This window comes from Esox lucius, chromosome 6, assembly GCF_011004845.1.
Source record: "Esox lucius isolate fEsoLuc1 chromosome 6, fEsoLuc1.pri, whole genome shotgun sequence".
In the NCBI taxonomy this organism is placed as follows: Eukaryota; Metazoa; Chordata; class Actinopteri; order Esociformes; family Esocidae; genus Esox; species Esox lucius.
In genome coordinates, this window is record NC_047574.1 from 13,117,938 (window position 1) to 13,138,114 (window position 20,177).

The 20,177-nt window shown below is 38.8% G+C and overlaps 1 protein-coding gene across 3 annotated transcripts; it reads left to right on the forward strand.

Annotated features, from left to right (window-relative positions):
• Window positions 1–6,528: 6,528 nt before the first annotated feature.
• Window positions 6,529–20,006, forward strand: LOC105021446 (monocarboxylate transporter 12-B). 3 transcript variants are annotated; one of them, XM_020047110.2, is made up of 8 exons: window positions 6,529–6,692; window positions 8,739–9,053; window positions 11,192–11,295; window positions 13,211–13,354; window positions 16,601–17,570; window positions 17,711–17,970; window positions 18,505–18,758; window positions 19,805–20,006. In XM_020047110.2, the coding sequence occupies exons 2-7, from the start codon at window positions 8,899–8,901 to the stop codon at window positions 18,747–18,749; spliced, it is 1,878 nt and encodes a 625-aa protein (XP_019902669.2). In that variant the 5' UTR covers window positions 6,529–6,692; window positions 8,739–8,898; the 3' UTR covers window positions 18,750–18,758; window positions 19,805–20,006. The 3 variants fall into 3 exon arrangements, with proteins under 3 accessions (XP_019902669.2, XP_019902670.2, XP_019902668.2); XM_020047111.2 differs by lacking the exon at window positions 19,805–20,006 and adding an exon at window positions 19,670–19,696; XM_020047109.2 differs by lacking the exon at window positions 19,805–20,006 and having other exon boundaries at window positions 18,505–19,229.
• Window positions 20,007–20,177: the final 171 nt, after the last annotated feature.

A 20,177-nucleotide genomic window follows, 5' to 3' on the forward strand; every position in this document is an offset into this window, starting at 1 on the left:
TATATTACTTATGCTAGGTTTTGATGCTGACAGGTTTATAAAACCAAACCAAAATATATTGAACCAAAATATAAATGCAAAATGCAATAATTTATAATATTTTATTTTTATTACTGCCTGGTACAGGAGTAATAACATTGACCACTTTTAAATCCAGGCTAAAAACCTTTATATTTTATTCTGCCTTTTATTATTAGTTTAGTAATCTTTTAGCCATCTTCAATATGATGGTCTTATTTGTATGCTTTATATCAGGGATCATCAACTCTTATCCTACAAGAGCCAGAGCCTGCTGTTTTTCTGTTCCACCTCATCATTAATTGGACCCAACTGGTGTCTCGGGTCTAAATAAGTCCCTGAATACAGGGTTGCAATGAAAAAAAGTGGAACTGGCTTTGAGAACCAGAGTTGATGATCCCTGCTTCATATTATGCTAAATTAATTTCAAGTATGTCTGATGTGTGTTCTTTCTATTATGAATCACATACCGTACTGCTCCTGTGTATGAAATGTGCTATACAAATAAACTTGCCTTGCCTGGCCTGGCCTGGGAAACAAATCACATTAGTGAAGGGAGAGCCTTGTAACCAGATGACGCTGCACTCATGCTAGCTGGACCCTGCTCTCCCTGAGTGAGAAAGTTGCTTACATATAGAGACAGTCCAGCAGTTACTTCAAGCAATTGTCAAATTTAGATAAATCTTAGATATTCCTCGTAATTTCTCTTCACTGAGCAACAGGAAGAAATCCAGTGATTTTCTTCCTCAGCATCTGGCACCAAAACACACTCTTGAGAATTCTGACAAGTAATTGCCCAAATAAATCTATATTTATTTCTTGCTATAACACAAGAAATGCTTGTAACCTTTTATTACAATCATGATTTTTTTACTGTAGATGTTCTAATGTATAGTCTTTCATGAGCAAATGAAGAATTACTGCCCAGATAAATAGCTTTAACAATTTTCACACTCTTCCAAAGTGAGGGTCAGCAAGTAGCCTAGTGTTAGACCATTTGATCAGTAATGGAAAGGTTGCCAGGGTACTAAAAGCTCTGGTAACATATTAATCTCTGTTCAGATCATCATTGTTTGCTAACTTGATTTATTGCCCTTCTTTGGCCATTGGAGAGCTCTTGGGTTTCTGATGCATCAAAAAATCCAATGACAGGAGTTGGTTTTGAGCCAGGCATGTTTTTGAGTTACTCCACAGGATAATACACATTACAAAGGATGATTTCTGCCTAAAGTAGGTCACCATGGAGAAGGTCACAAAGGTGAGCACCTGTACAGAGTTACAATCTGGGCATAAACATTTGTTTAGGGCCAACATGGGATATAGCAGGATACTCTTGTTGGAATAAGTCTGTAATGTAAGAAAATGGGGAAAAGTGAAAGGGACTGAATACTTTCTGAATGCACTGTATGTGATTCTATTTTTAGGAAGTTTGTTTATTTGTTTCTTATCTGTTTGCATTTTAATTCAATCAAAACCCAGTATAATGTTTGTTAGAGTTCTTTTTTTTGGTGGGTGTGTGTTCAATAACTCTGTTAAACAAATGTAAATAAATGTATTTGAAAACCTTTGGCTATTCAAGTTCCTTACCAACAGCAAATGCACAATGTTTTAGCCTACCATTACTAGGTAATTCTGTGCATCAAAAATATATATTTTCTAACAAATAATTGCTTGCAGTACTTTTGATCAATAACTATAATCCATGAAAATACAGTAGGCTCACCTACCCATCAAGTTCAAAATATAAACATCCACCTTTGTGGAAATACTTCCAAACAGTCAATTGGAATAGTGGTGGTGTATTATTGTACATTTCTGTTATTCTTGGAAAGAGGCCCCCTTGGACTTTTACCCTTCATTCTAATCCCATCCCTCTTTTTTCCATCTACTTTTTTGTGCCCAATCCCAAAAAGTCAACAATAACTTTGTATTGTTTTTAATTTGTAAGTTTTATATATATATATATATATATATATATATATATATATATATATAGAGAGAGAGAGAGAGAGAGAGAGAGAGAGAGAGAGAGAAGAGGAATCCTTTCAAAGAATCGCCAATGATGACACAACTAAATATCAGGAATTGTGAAAGAAGGTCACAGTGAAATAACTGCCACAGTGAAAGAAGGTCACAATAAGGTAGAATGTTAAGGCAGATTTAATTGAATTTGATTAAATTAATAAAATATATTTAGGGGTGCCAATAATTGTAATAATACGCATATATAGTAATATACTTAAAAAAAAGTGTTATTGTCCTCTGTATTGTAATATTATTTTGGCCCCAAGAGGGATTCCAATAACTGATATTCATTATAAATACTTTTTTCTTCATTGAAAGCTGTTCAGCGTGAGGGTTCTTGGAGCTACAACACAAAAGGACAACCACAATTGACTCTTGGAGTTACAACACAAAAGGACCACCACATTTGACTCTTGGAGCTACAACACAAAAGTACCACCACAATTTACATGTGCGCGAATTATTGGCTGAGATATTTAAAATGGCCTCATCCTATTGGTTGGCATGTTAGCAGTGTGTGGCAGATGTTAGGGGCCACTTAGTGATACTATCTTATTGTTTTTACCCTATTTGATGCCTTTTTGTCATGTGCAATAAGTATACTGAGGCATAATTTATCTTACCACTCAACATTTTGTTTCAATGTGCTGCAAAGGTTGAGTAATGAAAATAAATACTTTTTTTGTGTTTTACACTACATCATCACACATCTTAATTTGGTATGAATGCATTTGGGAATACAACACCCTTTGACAACTTTCAAGGTTTTAGTATTAGACTGGCTCAATATGAAGGCCCTCTTTTCAGCATTTATACTGTATTCTGTAAGAGCTCTGTCCATAAATTACAGTTATTTATGCCCCTGTATTACACCATCTCCTAATATTTTGTGAAGAATGGAAGTTAAAATCAATCCACATGCAATGTGTCTGCATATTGGAATGTCTCATTTTGATGGTTACTGTGCTATGTAAGTGTATAATGTTCTTGTTTGTGAAACAAAAATGAAAAGGCAAAACGGCAATATACTGTGTGCAAGGGTAAGCATACTAAATTGATAAAAGGAAACATATTTTACAGCTATGTGTTAGGTCAATAGAGAATTACTGAGGCTGTCATTGTGTCAGCTAGAATGAATTAGAAGGATATGAAACATGAGTGTTGGCCATGACCACTGTAATTTGAAAGAATATGTCTCTCAATATTCTCAGTGACATGGGAAAAAAAGGGAATAATTCATAAAAGAAAGAGAAGAAAAGTTCCCCAAAATACTTTAACAAAAATACATTTTCAGTGCTTTAACAACAATAGTTTTTCAATAGATTTCAGTGTTTTATTATTCCATTTAAAGTAGTAAGTGAAATGTAGAATGTAATTTATTTGTACTCAAATAATGTTGTGTATTCATTCTATACTTATCTCCAGCCAAAGCTAAAATTGGAGAAGAAAACTATTGACAGCCTACCTTGAAATTCTACCTACAGTGAGGAAAAAATGTATTTGATCCCCTGCTGATTTTGTACATGTGCCCACTGACAAAAAAAGTATCAGTTTATAATTTCAATGGTAGGTTTATATGAACAATGAGAGACAGAATAACAAGAAGAAAAAAAAGAAATTGCATGTCAACAATTTTATACATTGATTTGCATTTTAATAAGTTAAATAAGTATTTCATCCTCTGTCAATCAGAAATATTTTTGGCTCTCGGGTGTCGTTATACAGGTAACGAGTTGAGATTAGGAGCACACTCTTAAAGGGAGTGCTCCTAATCTCAGCTTGTTACCTGTGTAAAAGACACCTGTCGACAGAAGAAATCAATCAATTAGATTTCAAACTTTCCACCATGGCCCAGACCAAAGAGCTATCAAAGGATGTCAGGAACAATATTGTAGATCTACACAAGGCTGGAATGGGCCACAATACCATCGCCAAGCAGCTTGGTGAGAAGGTGAAAACAGTTGGTGCAATTATTCGCAAATGGAAGAAACACAAAAGAAATGTTGATCTACCTCGGTCTGGGCCTCCATGCAAGATCTCACCTTGATGAGTTGCAATGATCATGAGAACAGTGAGGAATCAGCCCAGAACTACACCGGAGGATCTTGTGAATGATCTCAAGGCAGCTGGGACCATAGTGACCAAGAAAACAATTGGTAACACATTACGCCATGAAGGACTGAAATCCTGCAGCGCCCCCGCAAGGTCCTCCTGCTCAAGAAAGCACATGTCCAGGCCCGTCTGAAGTTTGCCAATGACCATCTTGATGATCCAGAAGAGGAATGGGAGAAGGTCATGTGGTCTGATGAGACAAAAATAGAGCTTTTTAGTCTAAACTCCACTCGCCATGTTTGGAGGAAGAAGAAGGATGAGTACAACCCCAAAAACACCATCCCAACCGTGAAGCATGGAGGTGGAAACATCATTCTTTGGGGATGCTTTTCTGCAAAGGGGACAGGATGACTGCACTGTATTGAGAGGAGGATGGATGGGGCCATGTATTGCGAGATCTTGACCAACAACCTCCTTCCCTCAGTAAGAGCATTGAAGATGGATCGTGAACCTGAACCCAATAGAAAATCTTTGGAGGGAGCTGAAAGTCTGTATTGTCCAGCAACAGCCCTGAAACCTGAAGGATCTGGAGAAGGTCTGTATGGAGGAGTGGGCCAAAATCCCTGCTGCAGTGTGTGCAAAAGGTTTCTGTACCAAATATTAAGTTCTACTTTTCTGATGTATCAAATACTTAAGTCATGCAATAAAATGCAAATTAATCACTTAAAAATCATACAATGTGATTTTCTGGATTTTTGTTTTAGATTCCGTCACTCACAGTTGAAGTGTACCTATGATAAAAATGACAGACTTCTACATGGTTTGTAAGTGGGAAAACCTGCAAAATCGGCAGTGTATCAAATACTTGTTCTCCCCACTGTGTATATATATATGTGTGTGTGTATATATGTATATATATATGTATACACAAAGTGGGTATAGTAGGAAGTCTTCACCCTCTTTCAAAATGTTCACCTTGTGTTGCCTTACAGTCTGAAACATAAAATTTGACTTTTTAGGCTTTATTTACATACAGTAAACCACAATATTAAAGTTATAAAAAATAAGTTAAAGAGTATAATACGCTGTTTGGATAAGTGAACCCCACCCTGAGTTAATACTTGGTGGAACCACCTTTTGCTTGAATATGTCTCCACTAAAGGTTAAATAAAACAAATAAATGAACACTAAACAATAGCCAATAGTCAGTTTTGGCTATTTGAGCATTATGTTAGCCTTTAAATCCCACAAGATTTTCACCAAGAAATTGCTTTGGATTTCTATAATATAACCAACAGTGGCCTATATTTTACATTGTTGTCATTTAGCAGACTCTCTGATATACAGAGTTAGTGGTGCTCAGTGCTGGCCAACATTCCATGAGTTTTTGAATAGTGTGTTTTACATTAGGTTTGACATTTTTTCTTGGTCTATTTAGTGTGCCTTTAGGGAAGGACCAAATTCCATTGAAGGGTAAAATTGTTGTCATCTTTTAATTTAGTGAATCAAAATACTTCAAAATGGTATCAAATGGATCTGCATTTCTGAGGTTTGACATGGGGATAAACATTTCTGAGGTAATGTAAACACATCTTGTACATCCAGTCTAGCCAGAACCAGCCACTTACATGCTACCAGCTATAGCCTACACTTTTTTTTTTTTTTTTACCACAATGAACACATTTTAATGAAGCAACGCTGGCAACAGGTCAGTGCCAGCAAAAAAGCTCAGCTGCAGAGGTTTATGTTTTTCTGGACATATACTGTATGTATGTAATTATTTGATTGTTGTGGTTGTACTTTGTTTTTACATCCTAGGTTTAAGTGAGTTACCGACATTGAGGAATGTCTATCTGTGGCTTGGTGTAACTTTGTTATGTACTTTTTATTGTCAAATAAAATAAAATCACTTTGCTCACGGTCGTAACCCAATAACTAAACATTTCACACTGGCACGGAAACCTTACTGTCTCCACCAGCACTTCAACGTAGTTCACCAGGAAAACAACATCGTCAGTGTGTAATAGCGTTGCAGGCCAATGGTCTGGCCCAAATCCCAGCGGACGCATGTGTTTCCTTTGCCCAACCAGTTTTAGTTGCTATCGAGAATCGAAAATTGTATTTAACTATTGTTTTAAGTTAATATCAATGACATTCTATTTAAGACAATTGATGTAGTCTCAATAGTCTCAATGAAACGAATGCTTTAGATTTGCCTAGGAAATGTTTTCTAAACATAGTGACCACAACAATGATAAACACCCTCAAAAACAGTAGCTCATTATGATGGGTGGATGAGTGACAGAATACATTAGAAATACGTTTCGTGTTCTCGTAAGCAGAAAGTGGACCAGAGTGTGTAGACTACACAGTAAATGTGCGTAATGAGATTAATTCCAGGGGGCTTGGTGTTTGTCAGGAGGAGGGGCGACTGATCACTCCCCCGTTGAAGCTGCGTAGAATGAGTCGCAGAATGATGGGGACCGCTGTGCACAAAAGGCGCTATAAAAACGTGGAAATTACAATACCTCACGTGAGGGAATTTACTGTAATGAGTGGAAGTGGCAGACGCGATACCGGTAGTCGTGGGCATTAATGTAAGTATTGTTAAACTGTCTAATTTTGTTCGATCATAGTTGCACAGTTACATACTCTGTGACTTGCAGAAACACTTCGAATATAGGCCTACATGTCGTTAAATCACTTAAAAAACGTATTGTGTGGGCCCGGTTGATGTATGTAGCCTGTACTGTAGGCCATTACATACGAGAACATGAGAGGTCAGTTTGTTTAAATTCTGCTCTTAGAATTTAATTTTATGTACACAAGCTGTAAATTTGCAAAACATGTTTTTGTTTGAAGGGGTTCTTAGATGTCATGAATGTACCCCCTTTCTCAGTTTTGTTCCAAAAGTAGGCCGTATAACATCTAAAAAAAAAAGTTGAAAAAGGTACTTTACATACAAAATACAACCTCCTTTGTGGGTGTAGCACACAATGTCTGTATGTAAATCATGTCCCTTCCCTTAAAAGTGTTTTAATGTGAGACAGGCACAAGTCCATTGATGAGGGGGAAGTTATTAGGGATGGTGTTAACGGTCAAATGATTTAAGCCTACTTCTCTGTGGTAAACCTATACCTCAACATGACTTGCAGTTACAGAATATACAGTATATAATGCATTATACTGCAGAACATAATATAAGTTGACCATCATTAAAAGCCTCAAATCTGTTTATTTTTTTAATAACCTTTTTACATTTCCTTCACCTGAGTGGGATAGTTGTTATGCCTCTGAAGACAGAGATGAAGTTGTGTCACCAACATGCATTAAACTGGTTTGATCTGGTCAATCGGGAAACCATCCCAATAGGTTGAAAGGCTTGAAGAGTGGCAGTGTCGTGCCAGCTAACTGCACGGTGACTTTACTGAGTCACATGGAAAAGCTACCAGTATACAAAGGAAGCCAATTGAATGGCAGTAGTTCACTGTTTACAAGACTCCACTCTCCCTCTATGTTTTTTGCTTTAAGGTAATCTATGACATTTCAGTAATTTCAAAGATTACTTGAATTACAGTTCATCACATCGTCTATAGAAAAGTCATGATAATCACCAAACTTAAAACCTCCTAAAAAAAGGAGTGCTGGTAGAGGAAAAACAAGCTACAGGTGAGATCCAACTTGGCCGAAAATCTATCTTCTCCAGCAGGTGATGATACATTTATTTATTCATTTATTGCCAACAAAATCAGTGTATTTTCCATTGTGGTCAATGTTTAATTTGGTCTCCATAAAAGTTAAGTGTTTGTTAGCTACATCAGGCTTTTTTAAGTTTAGTAATGCTTATGTTGTTACACATGCATTGATAAATAGAGCACAAATGGCATTCCGACAGAGATGTACCTGTTGAAATTAGATGTGTATGCATATTTGCAAGGCTAGTCTAAGATCTCACTCCAAGATGGAGGTAACTTTTTATGGTTTTGTTTAAGTTTGTTAATTGAAATGAACAGATCATGTTGACCCTGTTCATTCAGACAAATTTGAATTTAACGAATCTCCATGAAACATGGTTACAATAATAGTTTTGAAAGCATGGTCAATCCTAAGGCTAGAGAAGAGGGAAACGTGAGACTCACTTTTTTTCAAATAGCATGAAGTTGTGTTGTTTGTTTGTCACACTGGAGGACAGCACTCAGGAAAGGAGAATCCTGGCCTTTGTTTGATTTTGCACACTGTGTCTCCGTGCAAGGTTCCGCATCAACAATAAGTCTTTTCACCCTACTGGGATTGGGGTAGCCCATGATGGAACAGTTGTTTTTCAACTGTCTTCTGAAGATGCTGATGAAGCTACAGCTATAAAATAAAGATTTGTATTGTATGTAGAATTCAAGATCAGAAGTGATTTACTCCAAATGTGTTGGTCTTATTCTGTGGTTGTAAATGATACAGTTTATTTTCATGATTGTGTTCTTAAAGTCAAATTAAGCCATTAATGCCATATACAAATCTGGTCATTAAACATGGATCCATTAAAGTACTGTGACCAAGCATCTGTTGGCAGATGTGTATGGTACAAAGTTACTACTAAGATGTGATATCAGACAGTTTTAAAACAATGTAAATGCTCTCTGTTTTTACAGTGTTTTCAAGTGAACAGCCTCTCCCAATCTTTGTGCGGTCATAGAAGAAAAGAAGAAATTGTATGGAGTGAAGCTGTGATTGGTGCTCTTCCTGGAGGACCCGTACAGTATTTACACTACATCAAGGCCCGGGAGGCAGCCCCAAAGGAGAAGATAGTGAATGAGAGTCGAGCGGCACCGAGGTGGCACAGAGGGTATGGCTCTGGTGGGAAAGAGCCCCCGGGGGGCATCAGTAGCCCCTCCTGATGGGGACTGGGGATGGATGATTGTCGCTGGCTGCTTTCTAGCCACCATCTGCACCCGTGCTGTCACTAGGTGAGTCTTTAGAGTTTGTGTGTTTGTCGGGAGGGTCCGGTGGTCCTCCAAGAATACCCTCCTCACGTGGCTTGTCTTTGACGTGATAGGGCTTCTGGATGTCTTTTCCCCTCTCTGGCCGCTTTACAGGGTATTTGCCAGGTATGTGTTTTGCCCTGACAGCTGCTGCAGTAGACAGGCTCCCATGGTGGGGATTGTTTCGTGTGAAGATAGCTTGGGGATATTACAGTGTGTGCTTGTCATTGTTATCCAACCGAAAGTAAATCAGATGTCCTGTCCTGATTGTTGTTATCCCCTTATCGGGTCCATTCATGTCAGGCTGCATCATGTATTCGTTATGATCTAACAATATCTCCTTTTAATAAGTGCTTTGGCAAGTGGCCATGTTGTGATGAGTGAATCACTGGATTAGTTTAGCCTTTTGCCAGCTCGAGTTACAAAAGGCATGCTTTTAAATCAGACACACAGACAGTCAAAACAAGTTTGGTGCCTGTTCAGTGTTTGTTAGATATTGTTGAGTCCTTAGTTTTAGAAAGTATGGTTTGTGCATAAAAACGGCACTTGTCATGTAAGGGCTATTGTGAAGTTACAAGACTGCATGGATTCTGCATCAAAAAAAGTTGTCCAAAAAATATTACCGGCTTGTAAAATGCTATGTTTTATGACGGTGCTACTGAGTAGGTAGGTGATTTCTGCTTTCCTCAGCATTTGACTGTTCCTTATTCTCCAGGTTGCTTAAGAGAGAATTAAAATTCCACTTTCCACGTGCTTTGGTCACATGCTATAAGCTTTCGCTGTGTAAAAAAAGCCATATAAAAACCCAGACGTTATACAATTTAAAACACTCAAGCAAGAACATTTATATAGCCTACTTAGATTATACATTTACTTTAAGTGTTGGGATTTTTTTTATTTTCTAATATGTGATCTCTACATGTGATCACTATACAGTACCCTCTGAATTATTGGTACCCAAAGAAAATATGAAAAAAAAGGCTGTGATTTTTTAAAATTGTAATCACAAATGTATTTATTTTTCTAAAATATGCGTGCCACAATTATTGGCACCCCTAGAAAATCTTATGAACAATATACTGATTAACATATACTTTATGTTTATACAAGTCTTTGGGAATATATATTGTAAAATATGAATATATATTGTATAATCATTTTGTAAAATTTTCACTTAATTTAAGGTTAGATTCATATTCTTTTTTTTGTGTAAAATCAAGCTGATAAACAACAATAATTGTTTTCCAAGCAAACATTTTTTTGCTCATACAGAGTGTGGCAATAATTGTGCTGGGTACATGTTATCTCAGTGTGTACATCTCGTTGTATCTCTGTATCTCTCTAGTGTGTTCTATTATCCCATGTGTGTTTCAGAACAGGACAGATATTGTCTGTTATCAGACTATAATATATGTGACACTCTGGCAGCAGAGCAAAGGCCCACAAAAGGACAGGAAGCTGAGCAGAGACTGTTGCTGAGTTACAATGTGACCTACAAGGTGGCTCTTTAGTTTTCTTCTGAAACAGCAGAATGTTTGAATTGTCTAGGAGGAACCTAATGACCTATCTGTGTTCTTGTTATCTGTACAAGGTATAGCTGCGTGGACTAAATGTGTTTGTGTGTGTGTGTGTGTGTGTGTGACAAGTGTGACTGTGTGAGTGAATGTGGCCATTGAGAGTGTGTAGGTGAATGGGAATTTGTGTATGAGTGAGCAATCAATCAATCAAATTTATTTACAGAGCCCTTTTTACATCAGCAGTTGTTACAAAGTGCTTTTACAAAACACCCGGCCTTACGGGACAAGTCATGGTGCAGAACTATTGGCAAATAGTTTTAAGAGTCCGATGGTCTGCGAGATGAAGCATTCATCTGTCTTTCTGTCTAGCTTGTGATACTCCGTTACCGTCTTTGTCTGCTAGATGGTAGCATTGCAACCAGCACTTGGCTCAGGTGGATGAGTTCCATGATCATTTTTGTTTTGTTGTTTACTCCAGATGCCTCCATAAAAGGTTTACCGTCTGGCTGTTCTGTAGAGTTCTGTAGCATGTGTTCCGATTCCTTAAACCAGCACAGTAAAGTCAGTGATGAAACCTTACATGGTTGTTTCTTCTTTTATTTCTAGATGTGTGTCAATCTTCTTTGTGGAGTTCCAGGTGCATTTTGGTCAAGACTACTCTGGCACAGCCTGGATCCACTCATTGGCTGACTGCACCACTTTCCTCTTTGGTGAGAGAGTCAACGATGTCTAGGAGATTTCTTTATCAACAACAGGGATGCACCAATATATCGGATGATAATTGGTATTGGCCAAATGTTTTAAAATGGCTGATTATTTCAGACCGTTTGTGTTTTCGTCAGAATAAGCGTTTTGTTATTATTTATTCTCTGCAGCAGTTCTGTTGATTGTCTAATACTTTAATTACAAAATGTACTGTTTACCCAAGCATTGTATAATGTAAACTTACAGAAAAAGAATGTGTATTTCTTTTGTCATCTAATTTATAATTATTCTATTCAGTGCATGTTTTTTTTATATATATATTTTTTGAGTTATTGAAATATAACTATTGTTTTATTTGCATTAGTTGAAATTAGAAGTATCATCAGCATCATCAATTGCAATTTATAACATGTACAATCTCATACAAGGATTTGTCTGAAAAATTTTGTTGATACTTTTAAATACTTTTAAAACGATTAAATCGTTTTTTGCTCCCATCAATCTACATACAATACCCCATAAAGTATTCTGAATTTATTTGCTGTGACACTCGTAATTGAGCTCATGTTTATCCTGTTTCCATTTGTCATCCTTAAGATGTTCTTGATTGTAGTCCATCATGGTAAATTCAGTTTATTGGACATGATTTTGAAACACACACCTATTTATAAGGTCCCACAGTTGACAATGCATGTCAGAGCAAAAACCAAGCCATGAGGATGAAGGAAATGTCCATTGAGCTCAGAGACAGGATTGTGTCAAGGCACAGATCTGGGGAAAGGGCACTAAAAAAATATCTGCAGTATTGAAGATCCCCAAGAAGACAGTGGTGTTCATAATTCATCATGTTTGGAACCATCAACACTCTTTTTAGAGCTGGCTGCCTGGCCAAACTGAACAATCGGGATAGAGGGACCTTGGTCAGTGACGTGACCAAAAACCTGATGATCACTCTGACAAAGATCAAGAGTTCCTGTGTGGAGATTGGAGAACCATCCAGGAAGACAACCATCTCTGCAGCACTCCACCAATTAGATGGAATAAAATGCATGTGACAGCCTGCTTGAAGTTTGTCAAAAGGCACTTAAGACCACGAGAAACAAGATTCTCCAGAGTAATGAAACTCTGCACTCTTTGGACAAACAACACACCTGGAGGAAACCAGTCATCGCTCAACACCTGGCCAATACCATCTTTTGGTGAAATATTGGAGTGGCAGCATAATGCTGTGGGGATGTTTTTCAGTGGCAAGGCCTGAGAAAGTAGTCAGGATCAAGGGAAAGAGGAACAGAGCAAAGTCCAGACAGATCCTTGATGAAAACCTGGTATTCATTTCTCTGGGGTGAAGGTTCACCTTCCAACATGACAACAACCATAAGCACACAGCCAAGACCACACTTTGGGACAAGTCTGTTAATTTCCTTTAGTGGCCTAGTGAGTGCGGACTTGAACCCAATCGAACATCTCTGGAGAAACCTAAACATGTCTGGAGCGTTTCACATCCAATCTAGCAGAGCTTGAGAGGATCTGCAGTGAAGAATAGGAGAAACTCCCCAAAAACAGGTTTGCCAAGCTTGTAGCATCATACCCAAGAAGACTTATGGCTGTAATCGCTGCCAAAGGTGCTTCAACAAAGTACTGAATGAAGGGCTGTGAATAAATATGTTATATTTCTGTTTTTCTTTTTAATAATCTAGCAAAAATGTGTAAAAACCTGAAAAAATATATATTTTGGGGGACCTTTCAGTTTTTTGCTCTTTGGTGTTTTAGACTGGATATATGTATAATACATCCACTGCTACAAGTTTTAGAGTGAATTGTGTGCCAACTACAGTACATCCATTGAAAATGATCAGTACCACCTTCTTTGTTGATGTGAGGCCAACTAATTCAAATTGGTTTTTTCAAATATTTTTTCAGCTCCTCTTGGCAGTTTCATTGGGAACCATCTTTCTACCAGGGCCACAGTGATCATTGGGGGTGTCCTGTCCTCTACAGGCCTAATCCTTAGCTCCTTCGCCACCAGCCTGGAATACCTCTACCTCACGCTGGGGGTCCTCACAGGTAAGCCCCTGTATCATTACATTGCTTTAATTATATAAGTTCTCTGTTTAGAATTCACAGTGGGATTCAAGCACCAAATGTATGAATTCCTTATTTACAAATTACAAACGTCAGTTTGAGACAGGAAGACTGGCAGAAGTGTTGCACACTCGAGCTGAGTAAAAGCACCACTCACCCGGATTCTACCAAGTATTACTTTTCTTCTTTGTTGAAGGATAGAACTCTTCATTCTCTTCAACACAACTAGCTGAAACATCGGACTTTGGACCTTTTCTTGTGGTTTCACGAGTACTAGCAAAAACCTTTATTATTTCTTACCCTCTTCCATCTAGTTTCCACCACACGCTATTGGAAGTTGCTGCCCACTAAACATAGAATGTGGCCTCTGCAATGGCCAATACATTCCCCTGACCCAAATCCTGTAGAAAACCAGGGGGGTCCACAAGCTGGAAAGAGCTTTGTCAGGTTGGAAAGAGCTGCTTAATCCCTTATTCCTACATCCCCTCTGTGATGATGAAAGGTGGGACCCAGTGGGGTGGGCTCGGTCTTTGAAAGGTTGGAGGTCCATCATAACACACATTTTTAACTAGATATCAAATCTGTCAACCTTGGTGAACATAAAGCAGCTGAAGTCAAATGAAAAGTTATGGCAGATCCTGCAAGCACCTTTGAATAATTTCCCACAGAACTATTTGAAAAAGAAATGGGTCCTGCAAAGCAAGTGAGGTTCTGACTCTGGCTTTGGTAGAGATCGGAATTTTACACGAGATATGGAAGGAAATCAGGCTGGGTCATGCTTTTTCAATTTCAGTCTTGGGGAGGATTTAAATGACCCTCCCTTGGGGAGGGTCGATACATTTTTTAATTAAATTATTTTATTACATTTATTTTTATAGTAGATTCAGTTTCAGTAGCCTATCTGTCAGACTTTAGAAACTGACGTATTGACTGGCGGAACAAACCTAATTTCTATATCAACTTTATATTGGCTATTTGATCAGTTCCTCTTTGTGCATGGCATATCCAGATCTTAGATATAGCGCAATTCATAGGGGGAAAAAGGCAACAAAAATTGCTAAAAAACAACAACCCTCAATGCATCGCAGAATTACGGTAAGGACTGAAATCGTTAACTTAAGTTCTCTACTCAAGAATTTACAAGTTTCTGTTCACTCTAAATTGTCTTTAGATATTCAATGGACTTTTAGAGTCGAGGGGAGATGTTCCATTGGGGAAAGAAGTAAGCAGAACGAATCATGTGTTGGAGGAGTTGCTGCTACCGAATGTAGAGAACAGTCCTTGTGGATGGTGAGACTATCAATATGTCTACGAGTTTTGCTCCTTTTTCCAACGTTGTGTAGTAATGGAGTGGTTTCAAAATTGCATGTTGAACGCCGATTATGGAATTCAAATACGTTGCTGCCATCAAATTCAAAACGTGCCTGTATTTTTAACATTTCTCAGTTTCAACATTTAAAATATGTTGTCTTTGTACAATTTTCTCTTATATACACAGATAAATGATTTGCACATAATTGCATGCTGTTTTTATTTGAATTTTAGACAGCGTCCCAACTTTTTTGGAAACAGGGTTTTAATATACAGACAATTATTAGGGACACTGCTTGTTCCCAACAATGGCACCATGTCAATGAAAAACATATTGCTTCGCATAGTGGAAAAGGTCGACAAAGAACAGGACAAGAGAACAGAAGAGTCACATCTCCATGCAGAAATTGTACATCAGGTCACTGACTTTACTGTAAATAAATACTGTTGGAAGGTCGCCACAGCCTTGCTCTGCGCAGACAAATCACACTCAGAACAGGTTCAGCTAGGCCTAAATCCTACCCGTGCTGAAAAGGGTTAGGTGATCTGGAAGGCTAGTAGCATGGAGGCCAGCTAAACTGCAGCTGAAGACATTGTGACCCAGAGGTAGGGAGTTCATTCTCAGCCCAAACCCAAACACGACTGGCTTGGGCCTTAAATTCTAATATTGTTGTTGGGCTAGGCTCGGGAATTAAAAAAATTATAATTAACGAAAAAAAAAAAAAAAAAAACTATAATATGGGTTTGAATTTTTAGGCAGGATGAAATCTTCAGCTTTGAATATGTTCTGCGTTTTAAATACATTATATAGCTAATATATAGATAATCTAATATTTACAGTTTTATTGGGTCAGTTGTTTGTACAGTAGGCCTATATGTGAAAATATATTTTGCTTAGGGGATGGTCAACCATTTTCATATTTTCAGGGGGCTTTATCCCCCAGATAACCCATGTCATAAAAGAACGACCAGTCCCTAAGTATAAACCTAATCGTAATGCTGAGGTGATGTTTCACACAGGACACGCTCACTTGGGTGAACCAATCACTAAGTTTCACAAAGATGATGCACATCTGGCGGAATTCCTGTTTCTGCGCTTTCATTATGCTTTTAGATTTTACACCCAAGACCATTTAAGTGACAGCCTGTGATACACCAGGCCGATAGTGCATTTAAAGACAAACTCAGCATTATGTAAAATAATACAATGGACTAAGTGCTAGCGTACATTCAATCTGATCATCATCTTGTTTGTGACATTACATTTTTCACTCTCCTTAAAGACATCTGCTGTGCATCATGATCTAGGCTACTTTTATAATTAGTGTTGAGAAGCAGGGAGTTGCCCATCTCTTTTGCTGTCCTTTCCTCTCCTCCAAACAAAAAGTCAACACATCAAGCAAACACATAAGCAAAAATGCTGTATGAGGAGTTTGGAGGAGAGGCAAGGACAGCAAAAGGGATGGACTTCTCCCTGTTATGAACATTCATATTAACCGTTTAAATGTCTGATGTGCGGTTAGAACATCCATACTAACCACAGATTCTGTGCCATTGCTTACAATATACCACTGCGAAAGTTGAAGGAACATTTAAAAAGAACTCAAGGTAATTAAAATAACCCTGGCTCTGTCCACTTCCCATTTTTTAAACACAAGCGAGTGAACCATGCTTGGTCATTGGTTGAGGGCAGGACATGGTTTATATACATGTTAAGGGTGCACCCCATTCTTCCTGTCTTTCTTCAACAAATGTTTGCCATTCCTTACTTCAGACTTATGTAATTAGGAGCTTGAATCCCACTATGAAAAGTTCATGCATACTGTCAGAGAACAAGGGTTATGTAATAAGGGCAGCTTTTTGATAACATAACTGAATCTGATTGTCGTGACTCTGTCCCATGCTCTCTCCTCCAAGGGTTAGGATTTGCCCTCAGCTACACCCCAGCGGTGGCCATGGTTGGGTCCTATTTCAACGAGAGGAAAGCACTAGCCTATGGGATTGCGATGTCTGGGAGTGGGATTGGGACCTTCATTTTAGCACCTGCTGTGCAGCTCCTGATTGAACACTATTCATGGAGAGGGGCCTTGCTGATTCTGGGAGGGTTTGTGTCCAACCTGTGTGTCTGTGGGGCCCTCATGAGGCCCCTGGTACCTAAGAGGGGAAGTCAGAAGCTGCACAAGCTTGAGAGTGGATATGCTATGAAACCTTTGGATGCCAAGCTAGCAGAGTTGCAGCTAATTAATGGGAAGGTAATGGATGCAACACTTCCAGGATTAAGATCACTGGACCCCAAGACAGATTTGACGCTTAAAACAACTAAACTTACCGAAACGAAAAAAACTGAAGTGAAACTAGCAGAGGCACTCCTTGCAAATGTACAACTGGCTGATTCAAGGCTAGCAGACATGACGATAGTTGAGGGCATGGTTGTGAACGTAAATAACATGCTAACAGAGACAATTCTTGAAGAGATTACACTTACTGATCAAACACTTGCCAACAGGAAACTAAAGGAAATTAAACTATTGGAGAACCTTGTCATCCATAGCCAGCTAGCTGATGTTAAGACTTTGGACACAAAGGTTGCCGATGCCAAACTAGCAGATAAGAAGTTGACAGATGCTAAGATTCTGTCTGGCCGGGTGACTCCTGAGCCAATTGGTTCCCTGGCAATGGAGTTCAGATTCCTTCTGATGCCCGACTTCATGCTGCTGTCTGTGTCTTTCCTGTTCCTGGCATATGGCTGTAGTGTGCCTTTTGTCTACCTGGTGCCCTACGCTCTAAGTGTGGGGGTGGACCACCAGCAGGCTGCCTTCGTCATGTCCATCCTGGGTGTCACCGGAATAGTGGGAAACATCACCTTCGGCTGGCTCACTGACCGGAAGTAAGTCACATATTGAACAGTTTGGCTTTTTTAAATATGCACCACGCTTTCAGCTATATGTTTTATTAGGCTCGTCACGTACCGCGTGGGCCACGTTCTGCGGTGTTTAATACGGTTCAGGCTGAATTCTCATATTCTAGGTGTCTGAAGGAGTACCGGAAAGTGAGCTTCATGTTTGCTGTTGGTATGGAGGGTCTGTCCTGCCTCCTGATTCCTATGCTGCACTCCTTCGCCCTGCTGGTGCCCTTCTCCATGCTGTATGGGTATTTTGACGGCGCCTACTCTGCCCTCATACCAGTGGTGACGTCTGACTTGGTGGGCTCGTCATACCTCTCCTCAGCCCTGGGTGTGGTCAACTTCCTGCACGCTATTCCCTATCTGGTTAGCCCGCCAGTAGGAGGTGAGAAGATGAATTAATACTCACACACAGACACTACATGCACATGTGTCAGTATCGATGGACATAAGCTAAGTATCGCATTGTCTTGATTCTGAACGGGGTATCATGATTTCAACAGGCCCCCGTTTGATCAGCTGACATTTATAATCGTCTATAAGCATCACTGGCCAAAGCACTGGCGTCCGAGTGAATGTACAGTTTCAGTCACCACTGAGTCATCAATATATTGTTAATAATAAAGCTATCTTAGCTAGGTAGTCAGCTACTCAAATGTGTCATGACGTGTACCGAATGAAATAACCTTTCGTAAATAAGGTTAGACATGCAGAAAGGGTGTGTGTGGTCTATTAAATCATGTGAAATCTTCTGTCTGTGAAATCATATTAGTAACTTGCAATTCTGCTTGTAATACCTGCTACTAGGCAGCAGGGGCCCCCCACTCCCCATTGGGCCCTTCCCAATTGTGTGGGTACTGCTGTGGGAATAAAATATGAAATACCGGCCTCACTCTATTTCTTCACTCTCTGCTTTCAGGCTGGTTGGTGGACTGGACTGGTGACTATACTGCTGCATTCTTCCTCAGTGGATTCTCTCTAATGTCCAGCCCATTTATCCTGGCTACGGGTTTACTAATCCGTCGGTGCTGTAGGACACGGGCATACGCCACTAGCGCTGTCAATGCTAAATGTGCCTCCTTGAATAATGGCCAAATGGATCCGCCAACATATAAGGCAGCACATGATGAACCAAAGCCAGCAGGGAGTGTCCCTGCATGTTAAGACATTTATGTAAGCAATTTTATGTAGTGAGTGGACTTTTTTTGTAATACCAAAGTATTGAAGGAAACAAAATAATGAGGGTCCAGGTGAAACAAAATAAAGTTTCTGGAAAGGTGGAAAGATCCTGTAACACCATAAACGTAAAGTTTCCCTCATTGTTTTTTTCCCAAAAAAGGTTTATCAAGAATTTATGGCTCTGAAGAATAACATGTCAGTACTGTTTGTTCGTTATGTTGAAGATGAGCTGTTGTTCCGATGATTATGACTACATTATACATGCAACGTAACACCACAGTTATGCAATAATAAGAGATGTTTACAGACATATTTTTGTATGACATTAGATTGCACTAAAAACCACTGAAGAGAAGCTATTGGTGCTGTGACTGGATGATTGTGATGTTGTGATGTGATGTTGTACACCAGAGGTCTCAAACCGGTTCCCCGGAGGGCCGGGTGTCTGCAGGTTTTCGCTCTCACCATGTACTTAACTGACTAATTAGGTCACTAATTGGATCGTTTCTACCCCCACCTGGTTGTTTAGGTCTGAACTGGGAACCAATTTAAAGGAAAACCCAAAAACCTGCAGACACATGTCCCTCCGTGGAACCGGTTTGAGACCTCTGTTGTACAAAGATCAGTGGGTGCCTTACAAACCTGCACTGTGAAATGCCTACTTGTTGTTTTAAATCTACACAAGGCAACACTAAACATGACCTAGTGTGATCCAGTGGTCTAGATGCTGCTCATCTACTATTGTAGCATGGGTTAAATTATGGCCCTCTTTAGAAGAATCTGTCTCCTCTATCTTCACTCGATCTTTAAAAATAATACATCTTTCCCCACAAAGGATACAGTGCCCCCTTTGGTAAATCAGTGTCAAAGGTGGTGAAACATTAAACCATCATTTTTCTTATCAGGTATAATGGTTTAAAAAAAAATCCTGGCCTTAAGAAGGATGAAGAGAAAACCCTGTCACACGGAGCGACCTTGAACTTATGAATATGAATCCTATTTTAAAGATCGATTAACAGGGGGATTCTATTCACGGACAGGGAAAGGAACACGGTTGGACAGTAATACTCGCAGCAGAGTTTGCTTAATGCAGGTTTGTATTGTGTGGTTTTGCTCTATGCAACTATTGGCCTAATTTAAAATGTATACATTAAAAAGTTTTATTAAATTATTAAAAGTTTAATTAATTGGCAGATTAAAGGGGCACTTGCATTGATTGATGTTTCATGACTGTTATTGTTAACAAGGTCATGACTTGGAAGTCGGATAAAAAAATTGCTTTTAGAAATACACCCCATTATCATAAAATCTAAATTATTTATACAAATATGAAAATAAAGCATAGGAAATACAATGCATTCTTTTAAAATGCCCAATGTATTACATATTTCTACATTATTGTTGAAAATGCAA

Bases quoted from the DNA above. Each gene is read 5' to 3' on its own strand.
- LOC105021446 (XM_020047110.2), top strand. From the start codon at position 8,899: ATGAGAGTCGAGCGGCACCGAGGTGGCACAGAGGGTATGGCTCTGGTG. The intron at 9,054-11,191 runs GTGAGTCTTTAG...TTTTATTTCTAG, and splicing joins TGCACCCGTGCTGTCACTAG to ATGTGTGTCAATCTTCTTTG. The intron at 13,355-16,600 runs GTAAGCCCCTGT...CTCTCCTCCAAG, and splicing joins CACGCTGGGGGTCCTCACAG to GGTTAGGATTTGCCCTCAGC.